Source organism: Dendrobium catenatum, unplaced genomic scaffold (genome assembly GCF_001605985.2).
Source record: "Dendrobium catenatum unplaced genomic scaffold, ASM160598v2 original_scaffold_4309, whole genome shotgun sequence".
In the NCBI taxonomy this organism is placed as follows: domain Eukaryota; kingdom Viridiplantae; phylum Streptophyta; class Magnoliopsida; order Asparagales; family Orchidaceae; genus Dendrobium; species Dendrobium catenatum.
Window position 1 is genome coordinate 77665 of NW_021322770.1, and position 18904 is coordinate 96568.

General features: G+C 37.3%; 1 protein-coding gene across 3 annotated transcripts; it reads right to left on the reverse strand.

Moving 5' to 3' along the window:
* Nucleotides 1-6849: 6849 nt before the first annotated feature.
* Nucleotides 6850-18522, reverse strand: LOC110107311 (cyclic nucleotide-gated ion channel 4). 3 transcript variants are annotated; one of them, XM_028701498.1, is made up of 7 exons: nt 18486-18522; nt 13884-14099; nt 8227-8552; nt 8034-8142; nt 7723-7959; nt 7559-7645; nt 6850-7486 (listed from the first exon to the last, which is right to left on the reverse strand). In XM_028701498.1, the coding sequence occupies exons 1-7, from the start codon at nt 18489-18491 to the stop codon at nt 6968-6970; spliced, it is 1500 nt and encodes a 499-aa protein (XP_028557331.1). In that variant the 5' UTR covers nt 18492-18522; the 3' UTR covers nt 6850-6967. The 3 variants fall into 3 exon arrangements, with proteins under 3 accessions (XP_028557331.1, XP_028557330.1, XP_028557329.1); XM_028701497.1 differs by having other exon boundaries at nt 13884-14108; nt 18486-18521; XM_028701496.1 differs by lacking the exon at nt 18486-18522 and adding an exon at nt 14211-14288.
* Between the last annotated feature and the right edge of the window lie 382 nt (nt 18523-18904).

Here is an 18904-nt window from a genome sequence, read left to right on the forward strand (position 1 = left end):
CTCCAACTCAACAACGAAGTTTTGAAGCCAATAAAAGCGCCATTAACTCAGCACCAATTTTGGCTTTTCCAAAATTTTGATAAATCATTCGTAGTTGAAACAAATGCATCACCCATTGGAATCGGTGTTGTTTTGTCACAAGAGAAAAGACCCACTGAATTCTTCAGCGAAAACTTAAGCGATGCTCATCAAAGGTGTTCCGCTTATGAGCAAGAGCTCTATAGCATCATTCGATCTTTAAAATAGTAGGAGCATTATCTTTTACATCAAGATTTTGTATTATGTACTGATAATTAAGCAGTCCAATAAATTAATAATAAAAAACACATAAACAAAATGCATGCCCATTGGGTAGTTTTCCCCAAAAAATTTACTTATGTACTTCAACAAAAAGCAGGAAAATCCAACAAACTCGCTGATGCCCTCAGCCGCCAGACAACCCTGCTCACGCAACTTCAAACCAAGATTACTGGATTACAAACCTTAAAATATTTATATGAGACGAATCCGAACTTTGCTGAAAGCTGGGCACAGCGCATTTAAAACCATCCTGTGCAGAATTTCACACTAAGGCATGGTTTCCTCTTTAAAGGTTGCCTTTGCATACCTCAATCGTCTTAGAGACCTCAGCTTATCAAAGAAATAAACTGTGGTGGAATGGCATCTCATGTGGGCAGAGATCACAAAGTCCCAGTTACAAGTACAATTTTTTTTTGCCACACTTATGCCGTGATGTTTCACATTTCATCAAACGTTTCTTTGTTTGTCAAACATATAAACGAATTCATCAAAACATTGGTCTATATCTTCCATTACCCATCCCGAACTCCATTTGGGAAGATTTGAGTCTCGATTTTGTGCATGGACTTCCAAACACCAAACATGAGATTGATTCCATCATGGTTGTGGCCGACCTCTTTACCAAAATGATCCACTTCATTCCTTGCAAAAAAATTCTTTGATGCCTTAACATTACTCGTCTTTTTTTCAAAGAGATAGTCCTCTTGCATGAGCTGCCCCGCAGTCTCACTTCCAATCAAGACGTTAAATTTGTTAGCCACTTTTGGCATGAGTTGGGGAAATTTTTACATATTTAAATCAAACTCAGTTCAGTTTATCACCCTCAAACTGACGGTCAAACTGAAGTGGTGAATAGAACACTTGGCAATATGTTGCGTTGTTTAGTACAACAACAGCCAAAACAGTGGGAAGAAATGCTTGGTCAAGCAGAGTTCACCTACAATTCTATGACTAACAGGTCTGCAGGTAAGACCCTTTTGGAATTGTGTATACTAAAATACGTAATCACCTTGCAGACATCGCAATTCTTCCCAAGAACCACAGCTCTACCGCAGCTCAAAATGCCGAGCAATTCTCTGCTATGTTGAAGGACGTCGAATTAAAATTAATAAAAGCAAACAACAAGTACAAACAACATGCTGATAGTCACCACCATAGCCAAGATTTCCACCTGGCGAGTTGGTCATGCTTCCCTTACAGAAAGAACGGTTCCCACCCAACACTCACTCTAAACTAAAATTAACAATAATGCTTACATCATAGATCTACCATCCAACATGCTCACCTCTGCTACCTTCAAGATCGTTGACATTCACAAATACTATCCTCCAGACAAAGGCATCACCTTAGCAAACTCGCAGGATTCAAGCTCTTTAGACCGTCAGTTTGAGGGTGATAAACTTTCTCTTATAAAAGACCCAAATGATCAGAAAATCTTTTGAAAATGATGTGAGTCACTTAAAAGTATTCTATAACTTAACTAGGCATGATATAACACATAGCCTCTACAATTAAATTAATTAAATGACACAACTCCTATTAGCTACTAAAAATTGTCTTGATTGTCTAACATATCACATTCCAAGCATTTGTATAAAAGACATTGACATTGAGTTTTGCTTCATTTCATTTAATAATTTCTCTTGGCTTTAGATATATCTCTTATCTAATTACAGGAAATATAAAGAAAAACTAAAAAAAATTAAAATTGTATTGTCAATATCTGTGACTATCACAAGTTTGCGTATGTGGATTGTATGCCCAAACTAGATATTCTCCAAACACTACTCAAACATTTGCTACAATTTCCATGTAAATGCCACATACATATTTTAGAGGGGTAATTATTTTGTATGTACATTATAGTAAATTTCCTTGTAATGGAGTAGAAATTTATAACTCAACATTATTAATAGTGGACTAACCATTTAATGCAGATTGCAACTTCGTCTTACTTAGAAAATTCATACCTTCAAAGAGCTTAGCTGGGACATAAGTTTTCTATAAAGAGGAGCACAATCTCACGGTCCGTCAATGAAATGTCTTAGAATCAAATTTAGATGAGTTCTCTATTTATCTTTTTTACGATATATCAGAGCTTCTATAAACATAAATATAAACAACAACTAACGAAAGTAATTAAAATCATATACATCAATATATTTTACTTTTTATTCACCCAAAATTTTATTTACACTAGCCGGGAGATCATGCTATTATTAATCTATCACAAACTCCTGACTACAAAAGAATAAAAAAAATGCATAATAAAATCTAAGGAAAACCTGAGGATCTCTGTCAACCTCATTCTAACAGATCGTAACCCTTCATTGACCTGAAATCATTAAAATTCATAAAATTAGCTCAAAAGCCTAGCATTGATCCAAAACTCACTAAAGCTTTCAATGCTCAAACTAATATAATGACCAAATATTTATATAAAATTCAATAAATCGGTAAAACAAACGATGCAAAAATCATTCATAAATCACTAAAGGAATCTATCTTATCTTATCTATTCATATGCATCATATTTTTATTTATTATCAATGCATCCAATAATGTTAATGATATTAATGTATCTGTCAATATCATCATTGCTATCAATGTATGCATGCATCAACATATGATTTAGCAAGGCAGGACATCCAACTTTGACGTGATGTTTTTAACATCTTTTACACCAATTGATTCTCAGTTATTTATCAATCATATCATCTATCATTTATCTAATTAATCAATTATCATTATATGTGATTTCATTAAATCAATAAAGAGTCATCACTTTCTACCCATCGGCGTAATGAATCATCTGCTACATGCTACAACCGGGATAACACCACAAACCATCTTTAAAGAAACGCCTCGTCGACCTACACTCCTGTGCAAGATATTATATTTTAATAACAAACCCATTTTATAGTATTAAAAGCCAACATTTCTTGCTTATGCAAATATATGTCACAATTAAAATGCAGTAAGAATAATCAATTCTATTCAATACAAAAAAATCTATATAATAATCAAAATCATTGAAAACTAAAATGAGATTTGAGTTACTTAAAACAAATAGAAGAAATCTATGAACAAATTGGCAGATGAAAAAGCCCCAAACAACCTTCTCTCTCTTCAATCTCTCTTCAATCTCTTCTTCTTTAGCAAGGCACGTCGCCGAAATTTAGATTTTCTATTTAAAAAAATTATCGGATTATTACAGTCAAAGACAACTACTTTATCCTACTCTCTCATAGTCTAACAACATTGAATATATTCATTGTTTAAAATCACTTGTTCTTCCATACTAACAATTCTAATGGAGTAACCTCAAATAAGATCATACACTATAATATAGGCACTTCGACTCGCTTCAACAAAAGGTGAGATCCAGGTTTATTAGCACTATCAGTCTATCACTGAACTCATCAATGAAAGCACTATTAACCATTTCATATCCCTCATTGACACAGTTATCAAATGGGGACCGGAAGCATTATGAGAATAGGATCAACATGGATTGGGGAGGACATGATTATTTACATAAATATTTTTACTCAAATAGGAAATCAAATAAGTTTATCTGCAAAATCAAATTTAGAGGTACTTGATACTAATCGACATATTGGAGTGTCATTATTTAACTTTGTATAGCCATCTAAGACAATTCTACATCTTGCTCAAAGTAAGATTTATTTGTGTTTTGGGGTGCAGTATTATCCATGGCTCGGAATTCATTATGAGCATGTTCAATTTTCATGTATAATGTCAACATCTAACAAGATACCTTGCTTAACACGACTTTAGAAGCTTCATCATTGGTTAGGGGGGATGCAATAAAAGCAACACCGGCAAAAAGTCACCCAATTCACTATGAATCTAGACATAGGGGTGTCAATTCGGGTCAATGGGTCGGGTTCGGGTCGAACCCAGAACTGACTTGGCACTATTTGGGTCAACCCGGGTCAATGGGTCAGGTTCGGGTCGAACCCAGAACTAACTCGGCACTATTCGGGTCAACCCGAATCCGATCCGTTTTTAAAAACGGGTCAGGTTTACGGACCCGACCCGACACGAATGACCCGAAGTTGACATAAAATTGCTAGTTTTCAGGTCAAAAATTGGGTCAATCTCCGATTTTCGGGTAAAAAATGGGTCAATCTCAGGTTTCCGAGTCAAATAGGAGTTTTCATGTCAATTTCGAGTCATTTTTGGGTTGCTGGTCAAACCCGTTTCGGGTTCGAGTTGACCCTAACCCGGATTTTTCCGGTTCAGGTTCAGATCGTGTCAAAAATTGACACCCCTATCTAGACATGTCATAATTTAGCAATCTAACAATTCTCATTTTATTTCATCCAATCTTGTATGTCATGGAACTAGCTTGTATGAGATTATTTCTCCCATTAGTGTAAATTGGTGAAAATTATTCATTAATGTAAAATTTTTTTCATACAAATTAAACAAGATTAAGGAAATTAATTTATTGGCAACTCAAAGAAGTATGTTCTTCACAGAATACTATATAAATACATTATAAAGCCAAATAAAATTATGTCAAAATAAAGATCGAAATCATTTGTAGTGATTAGTAAGGTGTTAATGAAAAAAAATTAAAAAAAACTTATACTCAACAATAGCTTGAAACTTAACTCCAAGGAATACTCTTCTAAAGCATCTTATTTATAGCAATCGATTTTTGAATGTAACTAAAAAGTTCAAATGAAATTGAAAAAATATGGATAAATATCAAAATTATGAAATAACTAAGTCAAATTTTACTGATCATGAGTCTTTATTATGAAATTAATTTGTATTAAACAATCAACACTTACTTTAGTTGTCTGTTTAATAATTACTAACTCTTATAACTATAAAATATTCATAACTTGATATAAATGTGTTCAATAATTACTTTAGTTGTCTTCTATTAACTCTAGCAACAAAATAAATAACCATTATCACCTCCAAAATACTATCTTCTTTGTCATCTTTTAATAATGAAGACTGAAGTAACAGGCTTTATGAAGGGTGCATTATCACTGAAAAGTATTGAAAAGCATAAATTTGATCTCCATAATATTCTTTCCATATCATCTTTCAATTTATACAAATTTTCTTTAAAAAATTTCGCCATAACATATTTCTAGCTAATACATTCAAGCTCGCAAATAGTAACTTAACAGAAATAATTTTTACTTCATCATTAAGAAGTTCAAGAAAGGACCAAGAAACATTTATCAAAATTTTTTTTAAAAAAAAAAAACTGTAACCTCCAGCAAAAAGACTTTAAAAAACTAACAATAAATCGAAAAAAAAATACCTCCTGGTGTCTGCCTCGAGAGTCAATGGCGGTCTAGGAGAAGAAAACGGCCGCCGGGAAAGAGGTGGAGGAGCTTCGGCGGTGTATGGAGCGGGAAGAAGCGGAACACGGGGTGAAGAGAATAGGAAAGAGGAGTTGGGCAAATTAATGGAGAAGGAAAAAAGGCTGGTCCAGGCTCCAAATCCCGACCGCCACATGACGCGAAAAGTCATGGAATGCCCATAGCTCATTTTACGAGCCAAATCAAATGCTTGCTTCTGAAAACTCATAAATTTTAGCCATTATTTTCGAGCTGCTAAATGAGCCCCATAAAATGATTCTTATAAATAAATTTGCTGATAAACATTTTAAACAAACAATCAATCAAATATGTGGATAAATATTTTTTATTCATGAAAAAATTATGTCTTATGAAATATTATAATATAAAATATAAAAATTATTTGTTATGATAAAATTTTAAAAATTATGTGAAAATATATCAAATAAAGATTTAAGTCGATCTTAAGTGATATATTTTAAAAAATAAATTGAGTTTTGTCTTAGGCTACTTATGAGTTTTAAATAATGTTGTACATAAATATAAATGAGTTAAACGCATATGTCCAAGTTTACTTATGCATCTCCAATCAAACTCTTGCGTATCCTTGTTTGGCGTCCGCAAACTTCTCCAATCGAACGACAAAAGGAGCGACATTCTCTCTTTCAGGAGCGACATTCTCTCTTTTGTGAATAGTGTATTATCAATATTGGCATTGCACTGTTCACAAACACTTTTTTGGCCGAAATAGAGAAAGCAGAGGGAAGAAGGTTAGCGTGTGTGGTTGAGAATGAATATACATGAAATATTCTTTTTTGTGCTAAGAAATATAATTCGATTAGAGATTAATTATTGTATTTTGAAGTATTACTGCATTTTGTAGTAGAAAATGAGTTTTTTGATTGGAGATAATTTTATTTAATCATCGAGAATTATTAAAAAAAAAGTGCTCAAGCATAATTAATTAAACAAATATGAATGAGCTATAATTGAACCGAGTCATAAATAGTTTGTCTAATGCTCACTTCGTAAGCAACCCCATCCCATCATTTTTATTTTATTTTATTTTTTGGCACCTATGATGTTTTTTTTTTTCTTCAAAATTTGCCTATATAAATTTATTTTTGATTAAAAATATATACTAAATAAATATTTGAAAAAATAAAAAATAATAAAAGTTAATCCGAACAAACCATAAGCTAAATAACATACTTACTATTACCATATTATGAAATCAGCATTCTTGGCGCATATAATAGCAACCCATGACCCATCCACACAGTAAGTTGCCATAACACTACCCGACCACCATATCAAAGACAATCCAAGTAATCCTGGTTTGGCTTTGGAGAGGTGAGCAGCGCTGTATAAAGCCGCAGCTTCTCCTCCCCCAACGACGAGCACCTCGAAAGCGGCCGCCTTGGCCTTATGAAGGACAGGGACGTCAACGTCTTCCTATGCTTATACCTCCGCCACGCCAATTGAATCGCCACGGCGGCCCAAGTCCGCCACCCTGGCGAATAGTACCGGGCGCTCCTTTTTACCTTCTCGTTCACAAACGTGTACCTGAAGTGCTGCGTCACATACTTCACGTCCGCCGCTTCAATCCCGAAAGCCTCCGTCGTCTCCAGCGTCACCAGCGTCGACGACGACGGGGGAAGCCGCTCCACGAACGGCCGCCGTAGGCACCATGAGAGTAGCTCGTCGCCGCTGAAGTTGCCGGGACCCAGCATACAGCAGCTCTTAACGCCGTCGCGAAGCATCTGGCTGCTTTGCAGGTGTCCCCGAACTATAAAAATCATTCTTTGCACTGGGTCTCCTTCTCTTGTTATCTGAATCATATGTGTATTGCAAAGATTAGATTTTTGCGCATTGGCTAATGATGGAAATTAGTGGTTTCTTACCGTTTCTCCTTTGGGAAAGATGAGCGACTTCACCCTGTCACAAATGTTCTCCAGAACCAGCTCATCCATGTGCTGGAACAGAGGAACCTAGCACGCATAGCAAATGTTTGTCAAAATGCCTCTTTGAATATAAGCAATAACATATAAATGTTCTTCATTCATACCTGTCGCACGAGATCCAGACAGAGATGATATTTGATGTCTCTCCGCAGCCCCTCCGGAAGATTTCTCACCATTTCACATTCATCAACACCTCGCATCGCTGCCCACCGCTGCCGCTCATACTGCCTCACTCGGTGCCGGAATCCCTGCGGCAGATTCTTCCTCTTCATCCACCACTCCACGCTCCGCATCCTCAGATGCAAAGCTTGCTTCTTTGAAGTCGTCGCGTGCAGAAAAACCTGCAATGAATAATAAACTAAAACGATGGCTTCTGTTGACATTTCATCAAACACATTTGATGATGAACCATAACCTTTATGTTTCCAATCAACATGGTGACCAAGACGAGACCAGATGTTATTGTGATGATGTTGAAGACGATCTCCAGCCATTCCGTTGTGCTCTCCAGGTTTCCAAATGTGCTGATAAACATGTTTCCGATCAAGTAAGCAATAGTTGATCGCAAAGACAAAAGCTTTTTAAAAGAAATGTAGTTTCTTCTTCACCTGAGAGTCATTAAGCCCCAGAAAATGGGAAGAAGAATTTTCTCCAGGCGGCTTGTGTTGGTGACGAGAGAGACAGTCCATTTATAGGAGCCATATTCGAAGTTGTTGCTGCTGTCAAGGCAAGTAGCTCTTGCGTGGGAGTTGTTAGCCCAGGCTAGTCTATCTCTGCCAGTGATCGGTGAGTTTGTGGTGCCGTAGTAGATGGGATTGACGCAGGCGACGGTTTGACGACGACATCCGTCTGTTGCAGCTAACAATGAGCACTGCTCTTTCAGGCATTTCGCTGCTCTTTGAATTCCTAGCAAGTACCAGCATGCGCCTACCGCCTTTCGTGTAAGAACAAATATTGTATACGATTAGCAATTTTATATATATATATTACCTCTTGAAATCACATCTTAAATTGAATTAACTTAAATAAGATAGTACCCAAATAATCTCATGAAAAAGATCTTCAACTTTAAATTTCTACATATATGAAAGGTAAGATATAGCTTCTTAAATGGGATGATTTTAACTCATAATTTTGAGAGAGCATCCAAGATGGCTTTTTTAGGAGTTTCTATGATCAGAAATAGGATCCTAGATAAGCTGAATGCCTGAATCTCTAAATTAACTATCCTTAAATAATTACTTAACCAAATCTATAAACAGGCATCCTTGGCACTCATTTATGAAGAAAAATTATTAAAAACATGTATGGAAGTTCTAAATTTTGAGAAAATTTATGTTTTATGTTTGGGCCATTTCTTTAGAGGTCTATTATAACATGAAAAATCTATAAAAAAGTTCATCGAACACTTCATGCTACACAAATATTTAGCAAAACTTTGTATCCACTCGCAGCTCTTTTTCTCATTTTATGGTTACATTTGAGATGACTTTCTTATTACTTTCAAAAATAGCTTTTTCATACTAAAAAATATCTTTAGAAAACAGTAAGAAAGTTGTCCCAAATAAAGTCTATATCTTATATTATTACCCCTCAAATTTTACTCTAATAAAGTACAAAGATTTAACTCTATGGCTGTCAAAATTAGACGCCATGATACATTTAATGGAATAAAGTAACAAAAGAGAATGTGCATAAGATTGATATTTCCCACAATAATTTACTGAGTAGACAAACCATAATACTATAAAGTCTTGTGATTTTGCAGGCTATGTGAATTTACATCATACTTTGGTGCATTAATATGGCCAATTTGATCTATTAGTTGAGAGCTTTGGCTATCAATTAAAAAATATTGGGTTTGAATCTTCCATATGTGTTGTGTGTGTGACTTTGCCTTAATTGACTCAAATATCTCAAAAAAAAAAAACTTTAATGCAATATACTCCAATAGGAAAATCATGATAATATTAATGCTGTAAGAATAGTAAAATAAATAAATTTAAATGCAAACACTAACAATTGAAGATGATTTTTAGTCTGATTATGCATTCTTACAAGAAACCCGAGAAAGTTCCTAAGATATGTCCCTAAATTGATCCTGAGATAGGCCGCTCAAGAGGAAAAATTATTCTGTGCGGATGTCGAATGTCGTTAGGAGACCAATCAGAATGCGTCATGTCACCCCCTGCTTGGTACCTGACTCAGGGCCGCTTGGTACCGCTGATGTGACTCATTCTGGTTGGTCTCCATACGGTAAACTGCGTTCGACATCCGTACAAATAATTTCTCGCTTAAGAGAGCCTGAGATAATTTTCATGAGCCTAAATAATTTCAAGGATTGGAATAAGTGCCATGTAATTGAACCACGAGTAAGGTGAAGATGATCACTGAGCAAAAAAAAAAAAAAAAAAAAAAATTATATAATTTTACTGGCATTCACTAGCAAGAAATACACTTCCAATTTTTCAAATTATCTAATTTATTTTTAATTAGTTTTCTTTGCATGTGTATGGCACTAAGAGGGAGAGCTCAGAGATACAAAAGATGTAGATCTCTAGCAGGGATGAGAGCTCACTATGGGAAAACATGCGATTATCGTCGGACGTTCCGGCGGAAATGATGCGTCGGTAAAGAACGACGCATGTAAAGGCACTTTGGTGCGACGGAAACGTTACAGCGCATTTTCCGGCGCATATTACGATGGAATATTTCCGGCGTCCGTTGCGCCGGTATGGGCGTCGGTATAAACCAACATTCCACTTGTTCCTTCACACGTTACGGCGGAAAATCACCAGCGGATATGGCGCCGGTGTATTTAAACTCAACGAAATAAATCCGGCGCATAATGCGTCGGAATTGTCTCTGGCGTATTTGACGCCGGAAAATCCGCCGGCGAAAACCCTATTTTTCGAGACCGAGCCCCTCTGGCCGCTCACTTGTTTCCTTCCGTTCTCTCACGGCCTCGCATGTTTCGCTCGTCTCCATCCGTCGCTCGCCGTAGATCAAGGTTGCCGACGGTCACTGGACTTTGCCGACGGTCACCGGACTTCGCCAAGGATCCTACCCTAGCTTTCCTAGTCGCCAACGGTCGTTCATCTTCGCCGACGGTAGTTCATCTCGACGGAAGGTTTTTTTTTCGTTTCGTTTGACGAAATATTTTCCTATTTCAGTTGGATTACATAAATGATTAGGTTTAAGCACAAATCTTTTTTGCTTTAGCCATGGATGTTTTTTTTGCTTTATCCATGGATGTTCTTACCATACATTTGCAAGAGGATGTACCGTAGTGTTTGCTTTTTGCTGATGATATTCTTCTTGCTGATAAGACTAGAGACGAAGTTAAGGTAAACTTGAACAATGGAGGTCAACATTCGAGTTTAAAGGTTTTCATTTGAGTAGATCTCATAGCAATGTAATTTAAAATGTGATAGCTCCTAGCAATTTTAAATGTGATAATTTAAAGGTTTTAAGATGACCCAGCACCTAGTTTGTCCAAAACTTGTTACAATGCAATGTAATGAATATATAAAACCGAATACATAGAATGTAATTTTAATACTGATAGCTCTAGCTAGTGGGGGGATTATGACTTTGGGCGATCAAGTCATAAATAAGAATACATGTTTTAGATATAAGTGATAGTGAAATTCAAGTTGTTTGGTTAAAGTGGAGGAATACATCAAACCTGTTGTATGATAGAAAAGTACCACTCAAACTTAAAAAAAAAAAATCTATAAATGGTGGTGAGACCTGCAATGCTTTATGTCACATAATGTTGGCCATTAAAAGAGAAGTAAAAAATTAAGTTGGGTATATTAGAGATCGATGAGGATGCTAGGCTGAGTGTCTTTACTCTTAGAGACAAAGCTAAATGGAGACAATGCTTCAGGCCTATTGTGTGATTGATAGAAAGTTATTGCAGAGATGAGGATGCTCATGTATGTGAATGAGTGTCTTTACTCTTAGAGACAATGCTAAATGATCATAATTTTCTACAAGCACCCTATCTTTTTACATCTATATATAATCAGTTTTAGATCTACTTAAGCGCGATAATCCATTACTTATTTGCTCTTATATGTAGGTTATGGATATTAGAAATCAAAGAAGTTGGATGTATAACCAATCATCTCAAGCTCGAAAGACATTAACAGATGAATTCATTAATGGGGTGAACATTTTCATTCAGCAAGCGAAACAACTACCCAGCTTTATATCAGAAGGAAAGTTTCGATGTTCATGTTCTAAACACAAAAATCTAGTGCATGCACCTAGAACCAGATGATGTAACTGTTGATCTTTATCGCAGATGATTCATGCCACGATATTGGTATTGGACTTCTGATGATGAGTATGAGCCACAATTTGATTATCAATGCGGTCCTTCTACAAGTAGTAATATTGATGAGACTGAAAATATCCGACCAAATCTTGAGGAATTAGTTCATGATGCAACTGGAATATAAACTGAACAAAATACAAAAGAGTTACCGAATACGGAGGCACAAAATTTTTATGATTTATTGCATGCTGCCCAGCAACCAATCTGTAAAAGGGTGCACGACTCACTCATAATTATCTGTTGATGTGAATATGTTAAGCATCAAGGCTGAATATAATGTTGCTCGTTAATGTTTTAATCAATTCATTGGGCTGCTTAAGGAAATCAATCCGACAGATAATTTAATTTCTACAGATCTATATCGGACAAAGAAGTTAGTTTCCAAACTTGGTTTGACATACACAAAGATAGATTGTTGTGTCAATGGATGCATGTTATACTTTAAAGAAGATATCTCAGAAATTGCTTGCCGTCATTGCAATGCACCAAGATTTAAACCAAAATCTGAAAATAGAAGGAAGTAGAAGGATGTGCCTGTTAGTAGGATGTTCTACTTTCCAATAATTCCGAGACTACAACGGCTATATGCATCCATGAGATCTGTTGCACATATGAGATATCATAATGATCACATTCCACAAGAAGGTGTTATCACACATCCATCAGAAGCAGAGGCTTGGAGGCACTTTGATCGTACACATCCCACATTCGCGGCAGAACCAAGAAATGTCAGATTAGGTTTATGCGCCGATGGTTTTACGCCGGTGATGCGCCGGAAACTTTTCCGGAGCATTATAAACGTCGAAAGATATTTACCGACGCGAGCCAAACCGGAGCATGAAATTCCGCCTGAACATGCACCGAAAACCCATATTTCTGTCGGATTTCACATCTTATCGGCGGATTTTATCCGCCGGTAATACCGGGTTTTCCTGTAGTGGCTATGATTCTTCTTCTTAGGATGACTACCAGCTAGGCTTCTCTGAGCAGGAGGAGGAAGAGAACAATATTAATACTTGACTAACTTTTATGATTTGGCATGGCAACAGCTGCAGGTGGCTCGTGCACAGCTTAAGGATTTGTTTAAGACAGCTGCAGTGCTTTATAAAGTTGTTCTTAGAATTATTATGAGGAAAATAATTTAACCACTATGATTACAAAAAACTGTTTTTCATTATAAAAAGGTCTAAAAAATTATGAGAAAGCAGTAAATAATATGATTATTATCTAAAAAATAAAATTGCTGGAAAATCATCTGAAAGAGACCCTAAGTTCTAAGATTTCTACCTAGCAATGACCTTATAGGCCATCTACAACCGAAAAACTCATTTTTCATTCCAAAATGCAATAACTCGTCTCCAACCGAACTATATTTTCTAACGTCAAAAAAGAAAATTTATGTGTATATTCTTTCTCATACTTTATTTTATATTAATAACCTAATTTTCGAATTTAAACAAAAAAATTGCGTGCGTGAACAATGTGATGCCAATATGGCAAGTCTCAGCTTTCACATCGTTAACTCCCGAAAATTAGCGGGTTAATTGACGCTCAGTTGAATCGTTTGGCGAACATCATATGCCTATCTAGCATTCGGTTGCGGATGGTCTTAAGCTCATCAGAACTTCTTCTCAGGGGAATCAGATGGATGATAGTAAGTTGTCTCACCAAAGATAGTTCAACAAACTAAGGATCGCATGCATAACAAAAACCTGATTAGTTGTAGAAGTCGATGATGATGATGATAATGTTGTTATTATGAGTTACAAATATGTCGCCAAAAAGAAAAATATTATCAGTCAAACAGTAAAACTATTTTCTTCAGAGAACTCATAAGAAAAGTTTTCAAGAGCGAGCAAAAATATTATGAAGAAATAAAATACAAGTAAAAATAATTAATAAGCATATATATATACTCACATGTGATGCGACAAAATAAACGATCAGATTGAGAGCAATCCCCCACCAAATTGTGCCGAAGATGTAGCCAGAAAAATTTTGTGTTCGGCGGAGAAAACACACAGAATGGTAAACCTTAGGGATATACTGCAAGAGGAACATTATCAGGAGAACAGCCATTACTGTTGTTATCAATCCTTCACGTATTAAAGCCGGAGCTGCCACCCACATTACAATCTGCAACAGCTAAAAAAATATATTATTATTTAGTTTATCGTTTATTAATCTCATATGTATGTGGGGATTTTGCATATATAAGACTCAAAATATTCAAATAAAATAAAATACCCTCCCCTCATCACCATGCCAATGGTCCCATTGCTCTTCAGCAACAATGGTCCTACCGGTCATTAACAAGCCTTTACAATCTCTCTCTCTCTTTCTCTCTCTCTCGGAGAGCTTATTATGTGCAGAGCTCGGGAGGGAGAGCTGTCCGGTGTCCGGATTCTGTGAGTATGCACTATTGTATTTTTTTACTGCGCACACTCACAAAAATCGAACACAACTATGATCCAGACTCTGCACGTAATAATCTCTCCTGAAGATGACTATTTGCGAGAACTGCAAAATTATATAAATAATGATATTTTAGATGCCATATTCAAAAATTCTCCTCTCGATCTCTCTCTCTACCGATGTTTATGTAAATAATTTTCATATGGCGTGCATAGAATTCCTGATCAATTTGTATATTTTATAGCTTCAATTATTGGATTGGGTCGTTTAACGTACATGCATTAATGTCCAATCACATGATCGTTTTATTGATTTCATCACATGCAATTATTTCTTTATGAATCGAATATTTTCCGGGCATTAATTTATTATTTTGAGTACTTAATCAAGCCTGATATGTCACAAAAAATTTGTCATCAGACACGAATCTCAAGATAAAATTGAGTTAAAAGCTTTCAAAATTAAAATTTGCTAATATCCAAACTCCGATTTCAGCAAACTAATAGTCGAATGGAAGTCTTCAAAAGAAGAACCAAGACACCAAAATCAGCCAAATCAAAGCTCGAATGAGCCCAAATCAAGGGTCCAAAGCATATTTGGATGGTTCAAACTTCAAAGTAAATTTGAGCTTCCAAACAAACTTTAAACTTAACATGCTTATAGTCAAATCGAGCGGCTCAACGAGATGAATCCAATGAGCTCAAGATCGTCGAATTTTGATATCATTAAGACATTCAAATGATCAACGATCAAAGGGATCAATATTGGTTGTCCATTCAAACCACTCATATTTTGAAATTGATCCTCATCATATTTACAAGTCATGCATGTCACTCTAAAAAAATTATAAATAACCCCAATTATTCTCAAGAGAGGGAAAGGAAGAAGAGAAAAAAAGGGAGGAGTCTGGGAGTTTGTTTACCGCCGACCACCGTCAAAGTTTTTTCCGACCATTGCTGGACCTTCGCCCATTCGTCGACCATCGTCGGAGTTATTCCCGACCATCGTTGGACCTCCACCCGTTCGTTGACCACTGTCGAAGTTCTTCCCGACCAACGCTGGACCTCTGTCCGTTCGTCGACCACCGCCGAAGTTCTTCCCGACTATCGCCGGAGTGATTCCCGACCACAGCCAGACCTCCGCTCGTTCATCGACCATCGTCGGAGTCCTTCTCAACCACTACTGGACTTGCACTTGTTCGACAACCTTTGTTAGATTTTTGTCAGACTTCTACCCTGCCATCAACTATCGTCGGACTTTGTCGGACTCCAGCACAACTATTGATCGTTGCAAACTATGTTTTCTCCGACCAACATCGCTGACTACGATCCGTCTGCCATCTGTTGCCAAACTACTGTCCTTTCAACCTTTGCTAGACAAAAATTTTTTTAACCATTTTCACCCTCCAACTACGGTCCTTCCAACCTCCATCGCCAGACAACAATTTTTCTTAGCACTGTCGCATGCTAACTACTGTCCTTCCTACTTCTGTCGTCAGACTATAGTCCTTCCAACATCCGTTACTAGATAATAGTCTTTCTTATCATTGTCGCCCGTCGACTACGGATCTTTCGGCCTCTATCGCCAGATTACGATCCTTCCAAACCTCTGTCGCTAGACAACGAACTTTCAGACTAATGTTACTCGTCGACTACGGTCCTTTTGACCTCTGTCGCAGGACTACGACCCTTCCAACATTCGTCCCCAAACAACGATCTTTTTGACCACTGTCATTTGCAGACTATAGCACTTTTGATCTATGTCGTCATATTATGGTCTTGCCAACCTCCACTAATAGACAACAATTTTTCTGACCACTGTCTCCCACCGACTACGATTCTTCCAAGTACCATCATCCGATTACGATCCTCCCGACTTACATTGCTCGCTGACTATTGGCCTATCGACCAAACGAATATGTCAATACTAATCCTTTTAACTCCCATTATGTAATGCACTCTATATGATGCATATGTGTTATATCAAGCTAAGGCTTTCCCCTCAGTGAAGGTCTTCATTTGTAATCGACTGCAAACAATAGTGGATTCATTCAAAATGGATCAGGCTCCATGGTTTTTCCCCCTTTCCGGGGATTTCAACGTAAAAACTATTGTGTCTCTTATGAACGTTACACCCTACTTATATATCTTTGTATTTGTGTTCAATCTTCATTCAAAATTAGGGCGTTAACCTTTATATTTCTCTACCGCCGTGAATATTCAAAGGTGCAACAAAGCCAATGATCAAACTACTGCAAGTAGCATTTAGCAGAAAATCAGGAATGCTTTAGATTCTTTCGTCTATTGTATTTATATGTTTATAAAAAATCGTGTAAATACAAGAAAACCAAGCATCATTGGAACAATGATGAGTGAGTATCTCACTCCCATACCGCTCGGTCATTTTGTTGAAAAATTATTAGGTGCGGAGTGCGCACAGTCCGCACAAGTACTGGGTACCTAGCGGTACCCAGCGGTACGAGTACGGGTACCACTAGGTACTCAATGCTTGTGCGGACGGCTCTCCCCGTCCGCCCTCCGCACCTAATAATCTCTCCATTTTGCTACCACTGGATGGCGTAAGGGCATCACTTAATGTTATTACAAGCCTGGGTATATTTTTGGCCATTCTGAATTTATAATCCTGTATTTACTTTTGTTAGAGCATATTTTGTTTTGTATTTTCTTAGAGCATATTTTGTTTTGTATCTTCTTCGTTGCTTGAGCTTTATAGTTTTCTATTGAACCACTTTCATTTTTTGCTGATTTTTTTTAAATAGTCATTAGACTTCTGGGCTATTTGGTTGGAAGAAAAATAACTACAAATTAAAGTAAATGCATTACTTTTTTTACTTTTTGGTATTTCATTGAATGAAAAACAAATTTAAAGTAAAATAAATGCAGTATATTCATTTTAGCCCTTTTTTTTAAGGAAACATGCTTTCGTCCAATTTAAACAAGAACACTTATTATCTCTCAAGTTCCTTGACCAACCACGGCACCCACTATCTCACCGGCCTCCTTACCACCGCAGCCCAACGATCGCCGCTCATCCCGGCCCCGTCCGCTCCTACGACTAGCCGGAGGCCCCCGCATTACAATCTTCTTACAATTTACATTATATTCACTTTACTTAAAAAAATTACAATTCTTTTTCACTTATCCAAATAACTTCAAATATTTTTTTTAACATTCTATTCAATTTTTACAGACAACTAAATGATCCCTTAAAAAGATTTTTGTCTGTTGCGGGCTAGAATATACGCGGCGATAGAGTTATAATTCTACGTCTTAGCTTTGCACGGATATCCAGCTCACACACAAAGAACACAATATTTTTTACGTGGAAAACCCGGAAAGGGAAAAAACCACGGGGCCTAGCCCAGTTGAAGATGATTCCACAAAAATTTGAGGAAAGTACAATGGTCTGACTTGTCCTTGAAGACGACCAGATTACAGATATCAACTGAGAGTTTTACAAAAGTCCAACGTCACTCCACTGTCAGGTAGTGGTCCAGCAGCACTCTGGCGTCCCTTGGTGGTTCGAGGAGGAGCTAGGCGGCAGGAGCTTTCTTCCTTCTCTTCCTTCTTCTCTCTTGACTTCCTCCCCTTTTCATGAGGAATGAGGGGTCTATTTATAGATTTTCTGGAGTGGCATAGCTTGTAAATAGGTGTGAGATCAGGGGCAAATAGGGAGTGGCTGAATGGATGGCCGATATCGAATCCCATGATCGTGCACTGTTCGTTGGACATTTGAAGGCCTTAGTGATGTCAGAATTCAGTGATCTTGGGCTCGTTGGATTCGTCTCGTCGAGTCGTTCAATTCGAGTACAAGCTCGTTAAAATCAGAGACCGTTTGATAACTCAAATTGTGATTCGAACCTTCCAACAACGCTTCGGGTCCTTGATTTGGATCCATTTGGGCTCGGATTGGGTTGAATTTGGTGTCGTTGGATCCGTATTTCCGAGACGCTCAGTTTGACTATAAGCTCGCTGAAATTGGTTCAATTTTAATTTGATTGAGATTCTCGAAAATAATCTATATTATCTTTCCAACATAGAATAATGGAGAATCATTTAAATAATAATAATAAATAAAATTGCTTACCTGCATGATGGGGAAGAATAACGAAGAACAGCAAGAACCCTTCTCGACTTGAGATTAATTTCGCGGCGGCGGCGCTAACCTATATCCCTTCCCTGCCTCACCGTCATCCTCACGCGGCGAAAGGATGCCTGCGTGGTGGCTGCAGGCGTTTTGGAACTGAAGCCATGTGTTCCATTACTGTGAATTGAATCCAGTCATGCAGCGGAGAACAGTGATGGTATATAAGCGAACCCAACCGTCTATTAAAGACCACATGAAAGGGGTCGCTAATGGAGGGGAGTAGAAGAGAGGGGGTCGACGATGAGGCCGGCGGCTGCAGGCGAGGGGGGGGGGGGGGGCGGGGGGGGGGGGCCCGGGGGGGAGATAGGCCGCGGTTCGCATTCTTTGGCCCACCGGAGGTGAGTCAGTGAGAAGACGAG